This window comes from Ambystoma mexicanum, chromosome 9 (genome assembly GCF_040938575.1).
Source record: "Ambystoma mexicanum isolate Mex_15411 chromosome 9, UKY_AmexF1_1, whole genome shotgun sequence".
Taxonomy (NCBI): domain Eukaryota; kingdom Metazoa; phylum Chordata; class Amphibia; order Caudata; family Ambystomatidae; genus Ambystoma; species Ambystoma mexicanum.
The window spans coordinates 15,577,342-15,594,065 of record NC_090931.1 but is presented as its reverse complement, the minus strand read 5'-3'; the positions used below and the strand labels follow the sequence as shown (position 1 = coordinate 15,594,065).

The 16,724-nt window shown below is 49.0% G+C and overlaps 1 protein-coding gene across 1 annotated transcript in view; it reads right to left on the bottom strand.

Moving 5' to 3' along the window:
- LOC138487221 (dentin sialophosphoprotein-like) overlaps positions 1 to 16,458 on the bottom strand; it is a 28,600-nt gene extending 12,142 nt beyond the window's left edge. The window contains exon 1 of the mRNA XM_069613859.1: positions 16,434 to 16,458. Coding sequence (XP_069469960.1) covers positions 16,434 to 16,458 — 25 coding nt within the window. The remainder of the gene's footprint in view (positions 1 to 16,433) is intronic.
- Positions 16,459 to 16,724: the final 266 nt, after the last annotated feature.

Genomic DNA, 16,724 nt, shown 5'->3' with positions numbered 1-16,724 from the left:
CCAACGACAAGAGAAGATCTTCACATGCAAGAGCCTTCTTCCCTTGAGCTGGTGGGGTCAACCAGTTCGCCAATCGCCTTCAAGGACCTGCCTTGGTCGAATCGCCAGTGCCATGCACTAGGAGACTGGATAGCCAGGCACCCGTCCACCACGACAGCAATTTAAAGGAGCGTACCTTTTATTCCATTTTGGCATCACCGCGGCCGGCTTCTGCCCTGGGCAGTGCAGTGACACGAACCTTCCTCCACGACAAGAGCCTCTCTTCCTCTGCTGGATCTGCCAAACTGCAGGAACTGCCAGGAACTGCCGCCGCCGCAGGAGCCTCTTCCACTTTTAAGATACATTGTTCCGCCAGGCCTCCCGTTTGTTGGGTACTGCTAAAGGTGTTTTCAATCCTTTACTTACCTTCTGGGCTGGCCGCCCCTATTGTTCAACATTGTCCTTTTACCTGCTGCAGCCTCATTTTCAACCATTAAACAAAGACTTGACTGCAGCTACTAGAAACGTTTGAACTTGGGCACTTTTCCTCGTGCCACTGACCCTGGCACAGGCCTATTGACTCTGGCTAAATCTGTTACATCTGCCTTCTCTAGATTGCTTTTCATCAAGCCTTTCCTTCCGCTTTATATATTGTTGAAGTGCCATTTTGCTCGGTTTTCACCTAAGTATTGCTTGTGCTAAAGGTACTGCCTTGCCTAACGTGTTCACAATCCAATTGGGAAGTGTTGCTGGTGTGTTTAGGAGGCTAACCCTGTATAACCTGACCTTTACCTCCCTCTGAAGAAATTGTTAGAGTGCCATTTCTGCTTGGTTTACACTTTGCCATTTTGCTCAGTTTTCACTCTTGCTCAAACTTGTTTACAATTTAATTAGGGAGTTGTGTATACTTGTCTTCACTGTTTTAACTTGCTTTAGTAATAGTGATTTGTGTGTAGAGTTAAGAGTGTGTAAAATAAATATATATATTGTTTTTGATACAAAGCTTTGGTCAGTGTTTCCTTGTTCCACAGTACTATAGTCCTATTGTGTAAACCCTGAATACTGCTCATCTCCCTCTTGAGATACGTCTGGCTGCTCAGCCACAGCTACCAACTAAATCTGTGTGGTACAGACTGATACCAAAGGGGATTTATTGCATATACCTGTAGTCCTAATCTTCTGTAGTGCTCCCTAAGGGAACTGCATAGGATTCTGCCTAACACTTACTACTAGTGCTTTAACTTTTACCGACACAAACGTCCTCGACTGGCCTCATCAGACATGTGACAGTGAGAGATATCATGTGCTGTTGCCAGTGCTGCATATTCCTGGCTGGTGGAGGAACCTTTGGTCTGTTACTATGTACATGCATATTCTGCTCGCCTGCACGTTTGACTCGGGGCACCGCCCGGGGCACAAACTGCATGCGCCCTGCTCGCATCATCACACATGACAATGCACAGTGCACTGCAGTGCAGCCTGGATGCACCCCAAGTCTGCTGCTACTGAGTGACTCGTCATCGACAAGTCAGCGACACGGGCTCTGCACTCATTCAGAGTCAGGCTGGGACGCCTTTTCACAGCAGCGAAAAATCAAGTGGCTGCTGATCGTTTTGTCTCACCTCTCGCGTTTGTCTGATTAAGTGAGACTCAGACGAGATAAAGGTTAGTGGGAAAAAACATATATATAATATGCTGCATGATACGAGTGTGCAAAGTACTGCATATTTTAGATGCACCAAGGGGCGAGCAAGATATGGCGTGGTAATCAATTAAACATTGTCGTGGGAGAATGGGGAAGCTTGAAGGGACAGGCTGGCAGCTCACAGGGTGGTGGGATCAGTCTGTCCACCAGATTAATTGGGACGTGGCAGAGTGTAAATCGTAAATTCGTAAATTGAGATTAAGAAGGGTATTAATTAGGCCAACAGGCCAGTTAAGGCGCAGTATAGAATGTGACCCTGTTATGTATTTCCAGTGACACTGACAATTGGGCCGGGCTTTTATTGCTTGTCCCGACAGGGCGTGGGAATGTCAGAGACCTACCCATGGGTTATCCATCCATGCACGCTTGTCCATGATGCAAGAGAGCATCCATTTATTATTTATTTCATTTAAATTGTTGCTCATCCTACAAGCCTGGCTTGCTCACCCCCAAAACGTGGCCCGGCGGCGGTAATATATTGCAAAGTGGTGCTACATGCAAAAAAGCATAGTTGTGTAATCTTCAATCGGGTGTTGGTTGACGCATCATGGTAAGGGGTTGCTGTGATGCTGGAGATGCATCGGAGGGACAGGGCCTCCGTATCCTGGTCCTTTACTGCCTTTTATCGTGTGTTCTGTCGTATTTTCCGCACAGGAGTTCATGTGGGACTCCTGGCGGTGCAGCTCTCTCTCTTGGTTTTGATGAACAGACCCATGGGATACCCTTATGGCACCCATGGGTGGGGGTACAATCCTGTGCCCCTAGTGTATATTTTTGGGCACTTGTGTGTGGCCCACAGAGCAGGGTATTGGCTGGTGGCAGCTCATTGCTGAATTTGACAGGTACCCTGAGTATCCTCCATTTTGGGATACCCAGGCCCTGCCCCTGTGGCCTCTTGCTTTCTATTGCCTGTTACCTTGTTTTCCCAAAGTCCTGGGAAGCCCTGACTCTGTCCCTTCCCCCTGACCGGCTGTTGGGTGGATGTTCCATATATGGTGTTGTTGTGAAGTGCTGACCAGACTGGCTGGAGCCTTCCCAATGACTGTATTTTGTGGGTACGCCTGTGGGTGGGACCTGGGTGAATGGAGTGTGTGACGAATACACATTCTTTGTTGTGGGTGTCCAGTATCTGGTGTTTGACACAATGACCGAGACAGCCCTGCCCGAAACTGGTATGAATGCAGTGTGGAGTGTTGAATGGCTGGGTACTTGTCCCAATACACATAACTTGTTGTGAGTGTCTGGAGAGAAGTGTATGGCCTGAATGCACTATGCACCTGTTTGGCTGCCTGCCTGCATGAATGCCCTTCTGACTGATTGGTTGCCTGAGTGTGACCCAGCAGAATGAATGGGAGACCAACTAGTATATCTGGGGGCCTCTCACTGCTAGAATTTGTGTTCAGAAGCTGAAGAGTAACTGGAGTGAAACTGAAGCTTAACCTTGAAGCCCTGCTGGACGAGAAGAATTGTTGTTGCTCTCCTTCACAATCTGAAAGCTGCTGTGCCTCCAAGGATTGACCCAGAGAGGACCTGGTAAGGCGCCCTCTTCCCGAGCTATGAGGGACCATCGTGCACCAGCGTATCTTTGCCAAAGCTCCCTGGTAGACAGACCTTTGACAGGCTGCCGACCCGAGACAGGGACTGCTACGGAATCCCAAGGAGAAGCGCCCGGACTGTTGTCCACCACTATCGACGACCGCCGTCACTGACCGGAGCCGCTGTGCTCCCGTTTGCCTAAGAACTTTCGAATCCAAGGACGCTCTCGTCCGCATCGTCGCTGCTGTATCCTGCTGGGGAAGGCCTGACAGTCGATGCGCCGAGGAGCATCCGCCGGTGGGTTTACCGCCACCCAAAGACCACAGAGATGCCAACGACTCGACGCCCTTGCTGGGCCACAGTTCTTCAAACTCTTTGCGGTCCAGAACTATCGACACCGAGGTGCACCACACGCCTCCTCCATGCAGGATGATTACACTTCCCCGTCAATGAGCACCGTTAGGAACGAAGCTGCCACTTCACCGTCGTAGCTCACCCTGTTCTCCGTCGGACGTTCGACGACCCGTGACTCCTGCCTTAAAGGGAGGGCACTCCAGAAGGGCTGTCGATTCCCCGCCGAGGAACGCTACAACGCCAGGTACTTTGGGGTTGCAGAACTATTGGGAAGTTTATTGTGAACAATATATGGACTGGGCTTATATCTTTATCTTGCAGGTTGCCCAGGTGGTGGGATCTCCACACAGAACTGTGTCTATTGGTACGGGGCCAGCATTCTGCCAATTGTTCAACCATCTTGCTTTCCTTCCTCTCTCTACTGCTGGTTTCCTCTTTATTGATCTGTGTGACATTTTGACAGTATAGTTGATGCACTTTAATGGGATCTGATAATATTTGTGGTACCACTGTAGAGCTGTATATATTTACCATTGTTCATTTTCTGAGCACCAAGTGAGTTATTGTGATAGTGTACATAACCTTGAATATTAATTATATAAAGACTGTGTTTTAACCGATACAGTGTACGGACATTCCTTTGTGGTTGCTTGGGGACTACACTGTACGTAAGAACCAGCCCGCATCACCTCCTGAGAAGCTAGGCCTTGATTGCTCGACTACGTTACCAATAATAGAGAATCTTGGCTGGGGTCCTCTGTGCCTCTCCTCTACCATATAGAGAGCAGAAGTACAGACACCCCATCCAGACTTTACACTGGTGGCAGCGGTGGGATGCTTACGGTTTTAAGAATCAGTGTATAACCGTGCCACTTACAAAATATCTGCACTTCATTAAATTGAGGTTTAGATGTATACAAGATAACTGTGTTACAAGCAATGGAATCTATTGCGAATGGTAAATTGACTCGGATGAGCTTAGAGGCTCTCCAGAGTGCTTGTGAAGCCAGGGAGTTCGACTTTGTGGATAAGTCTAGGGCTGAGCTGATAGCTGCCTTGGTGGACTACCAGACTGATGGGTTGCATCCCCCCCTTCAAGAGTTTCACAATGAGGACTCTACCCCGAGGGTTGTCGCCGAATCTGATTCTGGGAATGCCACCATTCCTGCTGCCTCTGTTCCAAACCCCAGCACTTCCTTGGAGCCTGAGTTATTAAGGATGAAATTGGCCTTTGAATATCGCAAGTTGGAAATAGATGCTGAGCTTAAGAAGGAGGAGTTGGCACAGCAAGTGGAACTCAAGAATAGGGATCTTTAACTCAAAGACAAGGACACTGAATGTCAGCGAATCCAGTTAGAGAAAGCTCGAGTGGAGACTTCAGCCAAACCAGTCGAGAGTGTCAGGTCCCCAGCAACCAAGTTTATGAAAGATTTGGTTGGTGTGTATGCAGAGGGTTCTGATTTCCTCCAGTGGATTGAAGCGTTCGAGATGGCTTGTGCAATTCACGATGTTGATAAGAGAGATTGGGCTAAGGGTTTGTTAAGCAGAGTGCCTCAAACTGGATATGACTGTATTCTTAAACTGAGTGTGGAAGAAAGGGGTCAGTATGAGTGCATGAAGTCTGCTTTAATTGCCAAGTTTGGCAAGATGCCTACCCAATACCATTAACGGTTCAGGGGTTTTAAGAAACGAGAGAATGTATTTTGGATTGACTGGGTGAGTGCTGCGCACATGAATATGATGGGGTGGATTGATGGTTACAAAGTGAAAACGTTTGTTGAATTGTCCCACCTTTTGTTTTTTGAGCCTTTTTCGGAAGCCTGTTCACCAGAGCTGTGTCAGTATGTTTCTGACCAGAACATTTTGGACCCCTTTAAGCTGGCTAGGTTGGCTGACAAGTGGGTCTCCCACCGGGTGTCCCCTAAGGACTCCAGTGGAAAGGACAAGGACAAAGAAAAGGGGGCCTCTCAGAAAACTGAGGAGTCCCAAAAGCAGTCACAGTCGGGTAAACCAAAACCTTCCTCTCCTGAGACCCAAAAACCTAGTGGGGATAAGTCTGTTGAGGGTGGGAGTAAGAGTAGTGGTCCGCCTGCTGCAAAGCAGGGTCCCAGTGGTTCCAGTACCGTACCCTGCACTCCTGGCACTTGTTGGGATCGTGGGGCTCTGGATCACAGAAGGGGTGACCCCAAGTGTAAGGGTAAGGCACTTGGAGTCCAGGCTGTCACCCTGACCTATCCCTACTCCGTACCTGAGGTGGAGGCCACTGTCCTCCCCATCTCTACTGGTATCACCTTTGGTGCTCCCATAGAGATTTCCTTAGTGTCCCTTGGGGTCTGGGACCAGTACGCGAAAGTACTGGCAACTATCCTACAGAACACTCGTAGGTTTTTGAGAAGTGTCCTCTTGAATGGCTTGCCTTCTACTGGTTTGAGAGACACTGGGGCCAGCATGACTGTGGTGGACAGGACACTGCTCAAGCCAGAGGACTATGTAGGTGTTCCTCTGAGAACCACCAGGTTGGCTAGTGGGCCACCCAAATTATCACCTGTAGCCTTAGTCAACATTACGATTGGAGACAAGACAGCAACGCTTCCGGTCCTGGTTCAGGACAACGTGCCTGCGAACATTTTGTTAGGAAACAATTTGGTTGAGTTGGGGATGATCACGGATGGTCTACCCATGGCTGCTGTGGCGGTCACCCGATTGCAGGTCACACAGGGTCCGGCTGCGAGCCCGGTACCCTTGCCAATGGGGAAACCCAAGGCACGAAGGAAACGGAAGAGTAAGAAGGCCACCTCTGTGGAGGGAGCCCCTGCTCTTCCTGTTGTTCCGACAGCACCTATTGGGATCCATGCTCCGGACGGGCTGGGTCCAGTGGTGAATCCCGTCTCCACTCCTGCGGGAGAAGAGCCAGAAGCCTTTCCTGTGGGAGAGGCTCTCAACCCGGAGGATCATCCCGACCTTCAATGCTTGTTAGATGAAGGGGACCCTCCCGGGCGGACTTCTGTAAGGGACAGAGAGAGTGCCACTCTCTAGAGGGTCTGAGGAAACAGGCCCTTTCCCAGGCGCAAGGAGAAGTGCCTAGAACATTCTGAATCTATTGGGAGGGTGAGCTCCTTGTTAGTGAGCCCACTAAGCCTGAACCTGGTGCCTTCAAGAGGTTGGTGGTACCCAAGGTTTACAGGCCCTTCCTGCTGCAGTTGGCGCATAAGTTGCCCTTAGCTGGTCATCTTGGTACCAAGAAGACTAAGCAGAGGCTCTCTGCCCATTTCTACTGGCCTCGGATGGGAGTAGAAGTGGAGTCCCACTGCAGGACCTGCCCAACTTGTCAGTTGTCTGGCAAGACTGGAGGCAGTGTCATTGCCCCACTGCAGCCATTGCCAGTGGTTGGCACACCGTTTGAGAGGGTGGGCATCGACATTGTCGGTCCCCTTGACCCTCCCACTTCAGGTGGACATCGGTTCATCCTGGTCTTGGTAGATCATGCCACCAGGTTCCCTGAGGCTATACCCCTTCGGACTGTATCTGCAAAGGTGGTTGCCAGGCCTATCATGGGCATTTTTACCCATGTTGGATTCCCCAAGGAGGTTGTCTCCAACAGAGGATCCAACTTCATGTCTAGTTACATGAAAACCATGTGGAAAGAGTGCGGGGTAACCTACAAGTTCTCCACCTCTAACCATCCCCAGACCAATGATCTGGTTGAGAGATTTGATAAAACTCTTTTGGGCATGCTAGGTGCTTTGGAAGAGCCCCTAAGGAGGAAATGGGATCTCCTCCTGCCATGCCTCCTGTTTGCTTACAGAGAGGTACCTCAAGAGGGTGTGGGTTTCAGCCCCTTTGAGTTACTCTTTGGACATCCAGTGAGGGGGCCCCTTGCCTTAATCAGAGAAGGTTTGGAAGCCACCCCTCCAGGTCCCGCCAAGCAAGTGGGGGACTACGTGTTAGGCCTCAGACGGAGGATGACACAGATAATGGGTCAGGCAACAGCGAATCTCAAGGCCAGCCAGGAATTGAATAAGTACTGGTATGACCTTAAAGCATCGCAAGTGGATTGGACTCCAGGACAGGAGGTCCTTGTGATGGAGCCTAACAAGCCTCAGGCATTGGCAGATAAATGGACTGGACCCTTCAGCATAATCTCCAAGATGGGCGAACTCAATTATCTGGTTGACATGGGAGCCCCTGGGGCGTCCCTCAGGTATTCCATGTTAACAGGGTCAAGCCTTTCCACAGGCGAGCAGAAGTCCCATGTCTCTTGCTAGCTTCAGAGCAAGAAGAGGATGAGAGTGAGCCCCTTCCTGATTTGCTGCATAGCAACCCTCAGGATGGCTCAGTGGAGGGAGTACATCTCTCTCCCGATGTGAGGACAGAGCAGCAGAAGGCCTGCAGGGCTTTGCTCCAGCATTATGCCTCTCTCTTTTCACTGACACCAGGCCTTACACCGTGGTGTGGCACGAAATTGACACTGGTGACAGTGTGCCCATCAAAAGCAGGTGCTACCGTATGTCAGATACAGTTAAGAACCACATTCAGGCTGAGGTCGCCAAGATGTTGGATCTGGGTGTTATTGAACCCTCAACCAGTCCCTTGTCCAGTCCAGTGGTCCTTGTCCCCAAGGCAAGTTCCCAGGCAGGTACCAAGGATTGGAGGTTCTGTGTGGGCTACCGAGGAGTCAATGCCGTCACCAAAACTGACGCGCACCCTTTTCCCAGGGCAGATGACCTTGTGGACACCATAGGTGCTGCCAAATTTCTAAGCACCTTTGACCTTACCTCAGGCTATTGGCAAATAGCTCTGACAGACCATGCCAAGGAAAAGACGGCGTTCTCAACACCAGAGGGACTCTACCAGTTTAGGGTCATGCCTTTTGGGTTGAAGAATGCCCCTGCCACCTTCCAGAGATTGGTCAACCATGCGCTCAGTGGGCTGGAAGCCTTTTGTGTGGCTTACTTAGACAACATTGCCGTCTACAGTTCCACCTAGGAACAGCATTTGACACATCTGGATAAGGTGTTGCAGGCCTTAAAAAGGGCTAACCTCACTATCAAGGCCACCAAGTGCCAGATAGCTCAGGGGAAAGTCACATATCTTGGCCATGAGGTAGGAGGGGGTCAAATCCAACCTCTCCCCATTACGGTACAGGATGTACGTGACTGGGAGACTCCCACTACTCAAACTCAGGTGAGAGCCTTTTTGGGCCTCACTGGGTATTATCACAATTTCATGGCAGACTATGGAACCATAGCTGCACCCATGACAGCTCTGACTTCACCCAAACAGCCTAGGAAGGTTAACTGGACTGAAGACTGTCAGAGGGCCTTTGATGGCTTGAAAGAAAGTCTGTGTAGGGCACCTGTGTTGTGTGCGCCTGATTACAGCAAGCCTTTTATCGTTCAAACTGACGCCTGCGACACTGGAATTGGAGCTGTCTTGTCCCAGTTAGATGACAAAGGGAGGGAACATCCTATCATATTCATCAGTAGACAACTCAAGGGTAGAGAATTTAGGTGGGCTACTGTTGAAAAGGAATGTTTTAGCATAGTTTGGAGCATTAGACGTTTTAGGCCCTACCTTATGGGGTCTACCTTCAAGGTCCAAACAGATCATAAATCCCTGAAGTGGCTTATGCAGATGAAGGGTGAGAACCCGAAACTGCTCAGGTGGTCCATTAGCCTGCAAGGGCTAGACTTCACCATAGAGCACAGACCAGGGAAGAGTCACGATAATGCCGATGGCCTTTCCAAAAGGTATGTTGACTGTCTGGATGAGGGTGTCTATCTTGTGGGAGATTAGGCACCCTAACCTCTGTCTGGGGGGGTGACTGTGATGCTGGAAATGCATCGGAGGGACAGCGCACACTGCCTTTTATTGTGTGTTCTGTTGTGTTTTCCGCACAGGAGTTCATGTGGGACCCCTGGCGGTGCAGCTCTCTCTTTTGGTTTTGCTGAACAGACCCATGGGATACCCTATGGCACCCGTGGGTGGGAATACAACCCTGTGCCCCTAGTGTATGTTTTTGGGCACCTGTGTGTGGCCCACAGAGCAGGGTATGGGCTGGTGGCAGCTCCATGCTGAATTTGACAGGTGCTCTGAGTATCCTCCATTTTGGGATACCCAGGCCCTGCCATTGGAATCAGTTGATTCCTGATAGGAAACAAGATGGCCCCTGTGGCCTCCTGCTTTCTATTGTCTGTTACCTTGTTTTCTCAAAGTCCTGGGAAGCCCTGACTCTGTCCCTTCCCCCTGACTGGCTGTTGGGTGGAAGTTCCATATATGGTGTTGTTGTGAAGTGCTGACCAGACTAGCTGGAGCCTTTCCAATGACTGTATGTTGTGGGTACACCTGTGGGTGGGACCTGGGTGAATGGAGTGTGTGACGAATACGCATTCTGTGTTGTGGATGTCTAGTATCTGGTGTTTGACACAATCTTAGACTCTCAATAATAGAGATAAAGATGCTACTCACAGAACTGGTGTTCTTTTTCCTTTGGCTTCTTGGTTCGTTCCTGTGGTACTGAAGTTGTGGTATGCCTCCCAGAAGATGCTGAAGAGACCAGAGAATGGGCTCCAAGCGCCTCGTGGGCGACACCCTCGGGAAACCCTCCGGGGAATAAAACCCGATGATGTATCTGGATTCCTCCAATGAAGACGTGCAGGTAAGGGAAGGATTCTTGTTAACAGTCCTTTGATCTTGTGCTGTGAGCAGAAGAGTCCAGCTGCCAGTAGACATGACACAAAGAGGCTCGTAGCCGAGTCTCGGGAAAGTAGAAGTACGGTACAGGAATTATCTTCAGGAAAGGAATCCTGGAGATGGTAAATAATCAGGACGCTCAACGGGGCAGAACGGCACCCGGAGCCAAGTTGTAATACGTGCTCGGACAAGTTACACAGTGGGGCTGCACGAAGCCCAGTGCGGAGGCAGTGTAACAGAAAGCTCAACGGGGCTGAGGAGCCCAGAGCGGGTGAGCAAGGGAAGCACAGCGGGCCGAAGCGCCCGCAGAGGAAGGAGGGAGGAGGAGGGCGTGGCTGTGGAAGGAAACAGCCGCGGGAAGGAAAAAAGGAAACGAGGATATAGCAGAGGGAAAGTATAAGGTAGACCGAAGTCTGGAGGCTGGAGATGGAAGTTTGCAATGACGCAGGAGTGAATGCTGCTAAGTTGCTACACAGGGTGTGGAGCGCGTAGCGACGCGCCTACCTGTATCATTACAATACAGATATAGCATTTGGCGTGAGGAGGTCGCCATCTTGGGATAAACTAGACCCGCTCTTAGAAGTGGGATAAACAGAACCAAATAGGCACCATCTTGGTTTATGTTGCAGATAGTAAGGATGGTGTAGTTTCCATGTTTTCCAGTAGCAACACTGGGATTTCCTAACACACAATGACTGAGACAGCTCTGCCCGAAATGAATGCAGTGTGGAGTGTTGAATGGCTGGGTACTTGTCCCAATACACATAACTTGTTGTGAGTGTCTGGAGAGGAGTGAATGGCCTGAATGCACTGTGCACCTGATTGGTTGCCTGCCTGCATGAATGCCCTCTGACCGATTGGTTGCCTGAGTGTGAGCCAGCAGAATGAATGGGAGATCAACTAGTATATCTGGGGGCCTCTCACTGCTAGAATTCGTGTTCAGAAGCTGAAGAGTAACTGGAGTGAAACTGAAGCTTTACCTTGAAGCCCTGCTGCACGAGAAGAATTGCTGTTGCTCTCCTTCACAATCTGAAAGCTGCTGTGCCTCCAAGGACTGACCCAGAGAGGACCTGGTAAGGTGCCCTCTTCCCGAGCTATGCGGGACCATCGTGCTCCAGCTGATCTTTGCCAAAGCTCCCTGGTAGATAGACCTTCGACAGGCTGCCGACCCGAGACGGGGACTGCTGCGGAATCCCAAGGAGAAGCGCCCAGTCTGTTGTCCGCAACTGTCAACAACCTCCGTTGCCGAACGGAGCCGCCATGCTCCCGTTTGCCTAAGAACTTTCGAATCCCAGGACGCTCTCGTCCGCATCGTCACCGCTGTATCCTGCTGGGGAATGCCTGACCGTCGACGTGCCGAGGAGCCTCCGCCTGTGGGTTTCCCGCCACCCAAAGACCACAGAGACGCTGACGACTCGACGCCCTTGTTGGGCCACAGTTCTTCAAACTCTTTGCGGTCCAGAACTATCGAGACTGAGGTGCCCAGCATGCCTCCTCCTTGCAGGACGTTTACGTTTCCCCGTCAACGTGCACCGCTAGGAACGAAGCTGCCACTTCACCGTCGTAGCTCACCCTGTTCTCCGTCGGACGTTCGACGACCCGTGACTCCTGCCTTAAAGGGAGGGCACTCAAGAAGGGCCGTCAATTCCCCGCCGAGGAACGCTACATCGCCAGGTACTTTGGGGTTGCAGAACTATTGGAAAGTCTATTGTGAACAATATATGGACTGGGCTTGTATCTTTATTCTACAGGTTGCCCAGGTGGGGGGATCTCCACACAAAACTGTGTCTAGTGGTACAGGGCCAGCATTCTGCCAATTGTTCAACCACCTTGCTTTCCTTCCTCTCTCTACTGCTGGTTTCCTCTTTATTGATCTGTGTCACATTTTGACAGTATAGTTGATGCACTTTAATGGGATCTGATAATATTTGTGGTACCACTTTAGAGCTGTATATATTTACCATTGTTGATTTTCTGAGCACAAAGTGAGTTATTGTGATAGTGTACATAACCTTGAATATTAATTATATAAAGACTGTGTTTTAACCGATACACTGTACGGACATTCCTTTGTGGGGGCTTGGGGACTACACTGTACTTAAGAACCAGCCTGCATCACCTCCTGAGAAGCTAGGCCTTGATTGCTCGACTACGTTACCAATAATAGAGAATCTTGGCTGGGGTCTCTGTGCCTCTCCTCTACCATATAGGGAGCAGAAGTACATACACCCCCCTCCAGTCTTTACAGTTGCCAACCGCACACTAGCGCTTGTGCAGCTTCAAGCACGTTTTTCAGAAATAGAGGCCCGTGGCCAGCCCATATGACTAAGTCTGCATAAAGGGTTGCTCATAGTAGTAGGCATGTTTGTATTGTTTCCCAATTCAGACATTGTCCCGTGGACTGCGGCTTTGCAGTTATTGTATTTGATGTGATGATGTAGGGATAATATTTGCTTTGATATGCGGTTGGTGACTGTGTTTCGGCTACCAGTCAATGATAACGCATTTCTGCAAGGTACAAACACTTGATGAAATTACGCATTGTTACAGGTTATCAGTGCAGGGAATTTGACTTACCAAGGAACAATCACTTGCACTGCCTGCATTTCATGTAATGAACAACATTTATGTGTGTTGGGGTGTGTACACTGTCTTCTTACATCATCACAGGTTCCTTTCTTTTCGGTAACAGTGGCTTGGAGGAGTTTTTTCCAGTTGCCCGTCTATTAACGTCCCCAGTGGTTGCTATAATTCCGAGCATTGTGCAAATTTACCAGGTTGCAGTCAATAACATGATGTTAAACAGGCCAGTGTCATGGGTCCTGGTCCCTATGACATGGAATTCTCACATAAGCTAGCATGGGTTACCTACACCATAACCATCCTGTATTGTTCAGCACTCTTTGATTTACAAAGGTTTTTTAATGGGATTGCTCCACTGGAAAAAAGATGTATTTTTTTGAACAAATATGCACGATCATCTCTGACTACAACAAATTGGCAGATTTTACTCTGTGGTTTGTGTCTGTAGCAAAGTCCCCAAGGTGTCCCGTGTACCCCCAAGATTGTATGTGTCTTCTATGCCCCTGACCATTCCCAACCCGTGCCTTTAAAACAAAATGTTGTTCCATTCCCAAACCTTGCCTTTAAAACCAAAGGGGTGCCCTTTGCCCAACCGAAATGCCTAACTGTCCCCACTCCCTAGACCTGGCCTTTAAACAGATGGGTGCTGCATATCACTGATACCTGCGTTTTTGGTGCTGGGGGAGAGGTGCTTTGCAGAGTAAAACTAGTGTAATTTCCATTGAAAAATGCACACTCTCTCCTGGAGTGAGTAAGTGACCCTGATAACAGAACGAGTTTGCATTGCTTTTGGGGGAAAAAGGAGACAGAGTTCTTTTTGACACATTTATGCTTATAAATCTATGTGATTCCAAAACTGCAAGCATTTTCAAGTGTGCAGGAAATTAAACAAAGGCCTGATTGTTCAATATAAATGATAAATAAATATATATTCTGCCTATCCCCCTGCCTGGTTCTTGGCTCCTTGTTGACACAGGGGGAGGGATCTACATTGCTCTACATGAGTGCTAGATGGGGCTGGCTGAATCTAGAATAAACAATCTGTTGTGGGTTCTCTTAATTGGGGGGAAGGAACGCCCTCTGTTGAGCTGCCATCTTCCCCCTGCCGACCCTGTTTTTTTCACCTATACCTTGGATAAGTCACCCTGATTATGGAGATAATGTTGTAAAAGTATATTTTGCATGAATACCATCTGATAGTAAATATTGGCCTAAGCACATTTGCATCTCACTGTAAATCAATTGGAATGAACCTGAAACAGGCTGACTACGCCGCCATTTTAAGTTATCCGCCATTTTAATTCCTGCTTTCTGTCCCATGTTAGCAATTGTGTTTTTGGCTCCAGCAGAGAAAAATGAACTTTGTACTGTGTCAACGTAGATAAGCATGCTGAAGCTGCTAAGGTGGATTGTTTGTCCTGCACTAAGGAAACCTTGGAGCTAAACAAGAGCCGTGCTAATCAGTAATTTAGATGCCATCTGTACCAACAGTGTCTTGCCTGTTCAAATAGCAAAACAGAATGATGAATAGCTGAACATGTGTGTCAAAATCTGCAGTTCCTTCCCCCTCTGTCTCCTCACCTGGAATCTCCGGGGTGTGGGCTCTGGTGGGTTTTTTCTCTCTTCTTCCTTTCTTGCGGAGCTTCTGATCTCCTTCTGTCTCTATGACCTTCTTTCCCTTCTTCCGTTCATAGAGATAAGGACGCTCTCCACCTGAGGCCACCTTGACTAGGTTATAACTACCATCAGGCGGACCCAAGGGAGCGGGCCCCAAGTCCAGGGAAAAAGCCGATGAAGGCACAAAATACCCTGCAGTGTTCTATGCAAAATCAGCAGTTGGAGGTCTTTAATGGTGCTGCTTGTCTCCCGAATAGGGGACAGAAACAATGGGTGGATTTCTGATGTTGCTGAAGATTGCGTGGGCAAACCCCACGTGGTGCAAGGAGGAGAGAAGGCAAACTGGGCAGAAGGCTGTACAACAGGGATTCCAAGGGGTAGAATCCCGGAAAAAGGAAAAATGAACAGGATACTGCTATAGGAGAGTGAAAGGAAGGAGGAGTCAAAAGGACGTGAAGAGAAGGAGGCTAGAAATACAGAATGGAATTGATAGGAAGGCGAGTGAGAGAAAGCCTACTGAAGTAAGAGGGGAGCAGAATGAAAGGAGAGAGAGCGGCAGCAGCCAGACTGAAGGTAAGTAAGAAACTGAAGAAGCACATAAGCAGACCGAAGGTAGGAGGAACCAGACGAAGAAACACAGCCGGAGGTAGACCCGGGAAAAGACACAAGAGTAAGGAGCCGACAAAGGGGGGGCGGCAGAACAGAGAGCGAGAAGGAGAAATAAAGGGATCGTGAGGAGAGCAAACAAAGGCGGCAACAGGAGGGAAAAAGCTAACAGGGATACCAGAGCAAGGTGGAGGTTCTGAGACCGGGAAACAAGTCAGGAAGGCAAAAGGCTGGGTAGCCGGTGGAAAAAACGAAGGCACGAAAAATGCTAGGAACAGTCCAAGAGAAACTGGCAGGACGAGTTGCAGCACGTCGGGAAGGGGGCATGGCCACCCTAAGTACCAAAGCCTCAGAGAGGCTAGAGCATTGCTGTTGATCCCGCACCGGCTCAGTGAAGCCGCAATTTTTGCCACAACTTCCACGGTCGAAGCGTGACAATGTGCTTTTGCAGAAATCTTTGTTTTCGCTCCTTGAAACTAAGCTGACTTTAAACTCAAGAACAAATGGTAGACAAATATAAGCAAATTAAATAAGGACTGTTACCTTTGTGTCCAATGTTTGGAAAACAAATGAAGTATTTAACAGAAAACAAACAGCTATTCAAGAATGTTTTAAAATGCATTAGTTATGTGGAAAGGCTTTGTATCCTAGGTAAATGTGTTACAGGAAGAGGAGCTGGACGATGTGCCCGGGATTGTGAGAAAAAAGTATAAATACTAATTGTTTTGAAATGTCCAGCACTCTCTCATCTCACGGGGTCTGCTTGCACACACAGCGGGGTGTTGGGAGCCAGACAGCTGTTCTTCTAAAATAAAGTGTACTTGTACCTTAGTACTCGTGACTGGCGTATTTCTATTATGTGGTATTAAGCCTCGATATTCTTTTAATCTTTCAATGTCTCATCTACCTGAAGTAGAATTCTAGGAGATGGTGGGCTGAGAGAGGAAAGTGTGTCTCAGGTTAAGAATGACTGTGTTCATGGGTCAGTGTGCATTCCTAATCCTTAATTCACAGACATTCTTAGATCACTAGACAGACATAGGATAGTAATTCTATCAAAAGGCCAGATGAACCATACACATAGATTTGAACATAACATGGGCCTCAACTGGGTGCCAATGTAGTTGCCTCAGAAGGGGGGACATGTGAGTACCAGAAGAAGGGCGAAGAATGGATCTTGCCGCAGCATTTTGGAGAAGTTGTAATCGCTAAATAAGGTAAAGAGGCTTCCCCAGGTAGAGCGAGTTACAGTAGTCCAGGCCGCTTAATACTAGTGCAGCCACCACCAGGGCTTGACAGACTGTGGGGATGAAAGGAAGAACCTTCCGTAAAACCCGGAGTTTAAAGTGGCCAGTCTTACAAATTGCCGCCACCTGCTCCTCCATGGCCAAAGAGGCCCAGAGTTTAACCCCCCAGGTTTTTAACCGACAGCACTGGCTTAGTAAGGGGGCAAAGTGAAGGAGGCCGGAAGTCAGCAGTCTAATACAGCTGGGGAAAGTAGTCCCAACAACAAAGACCTCTGTTTTAGTAGCATTGAGCTTTAGCCAGTTAGATGACATCCAAATGCCCAATTCCTCCGGGCATATCCTCTATCTCGTAGCAGTCTCAGACTGAGTCAGGTCCAACCGGACTAAGATCTGGTTGTCATCCG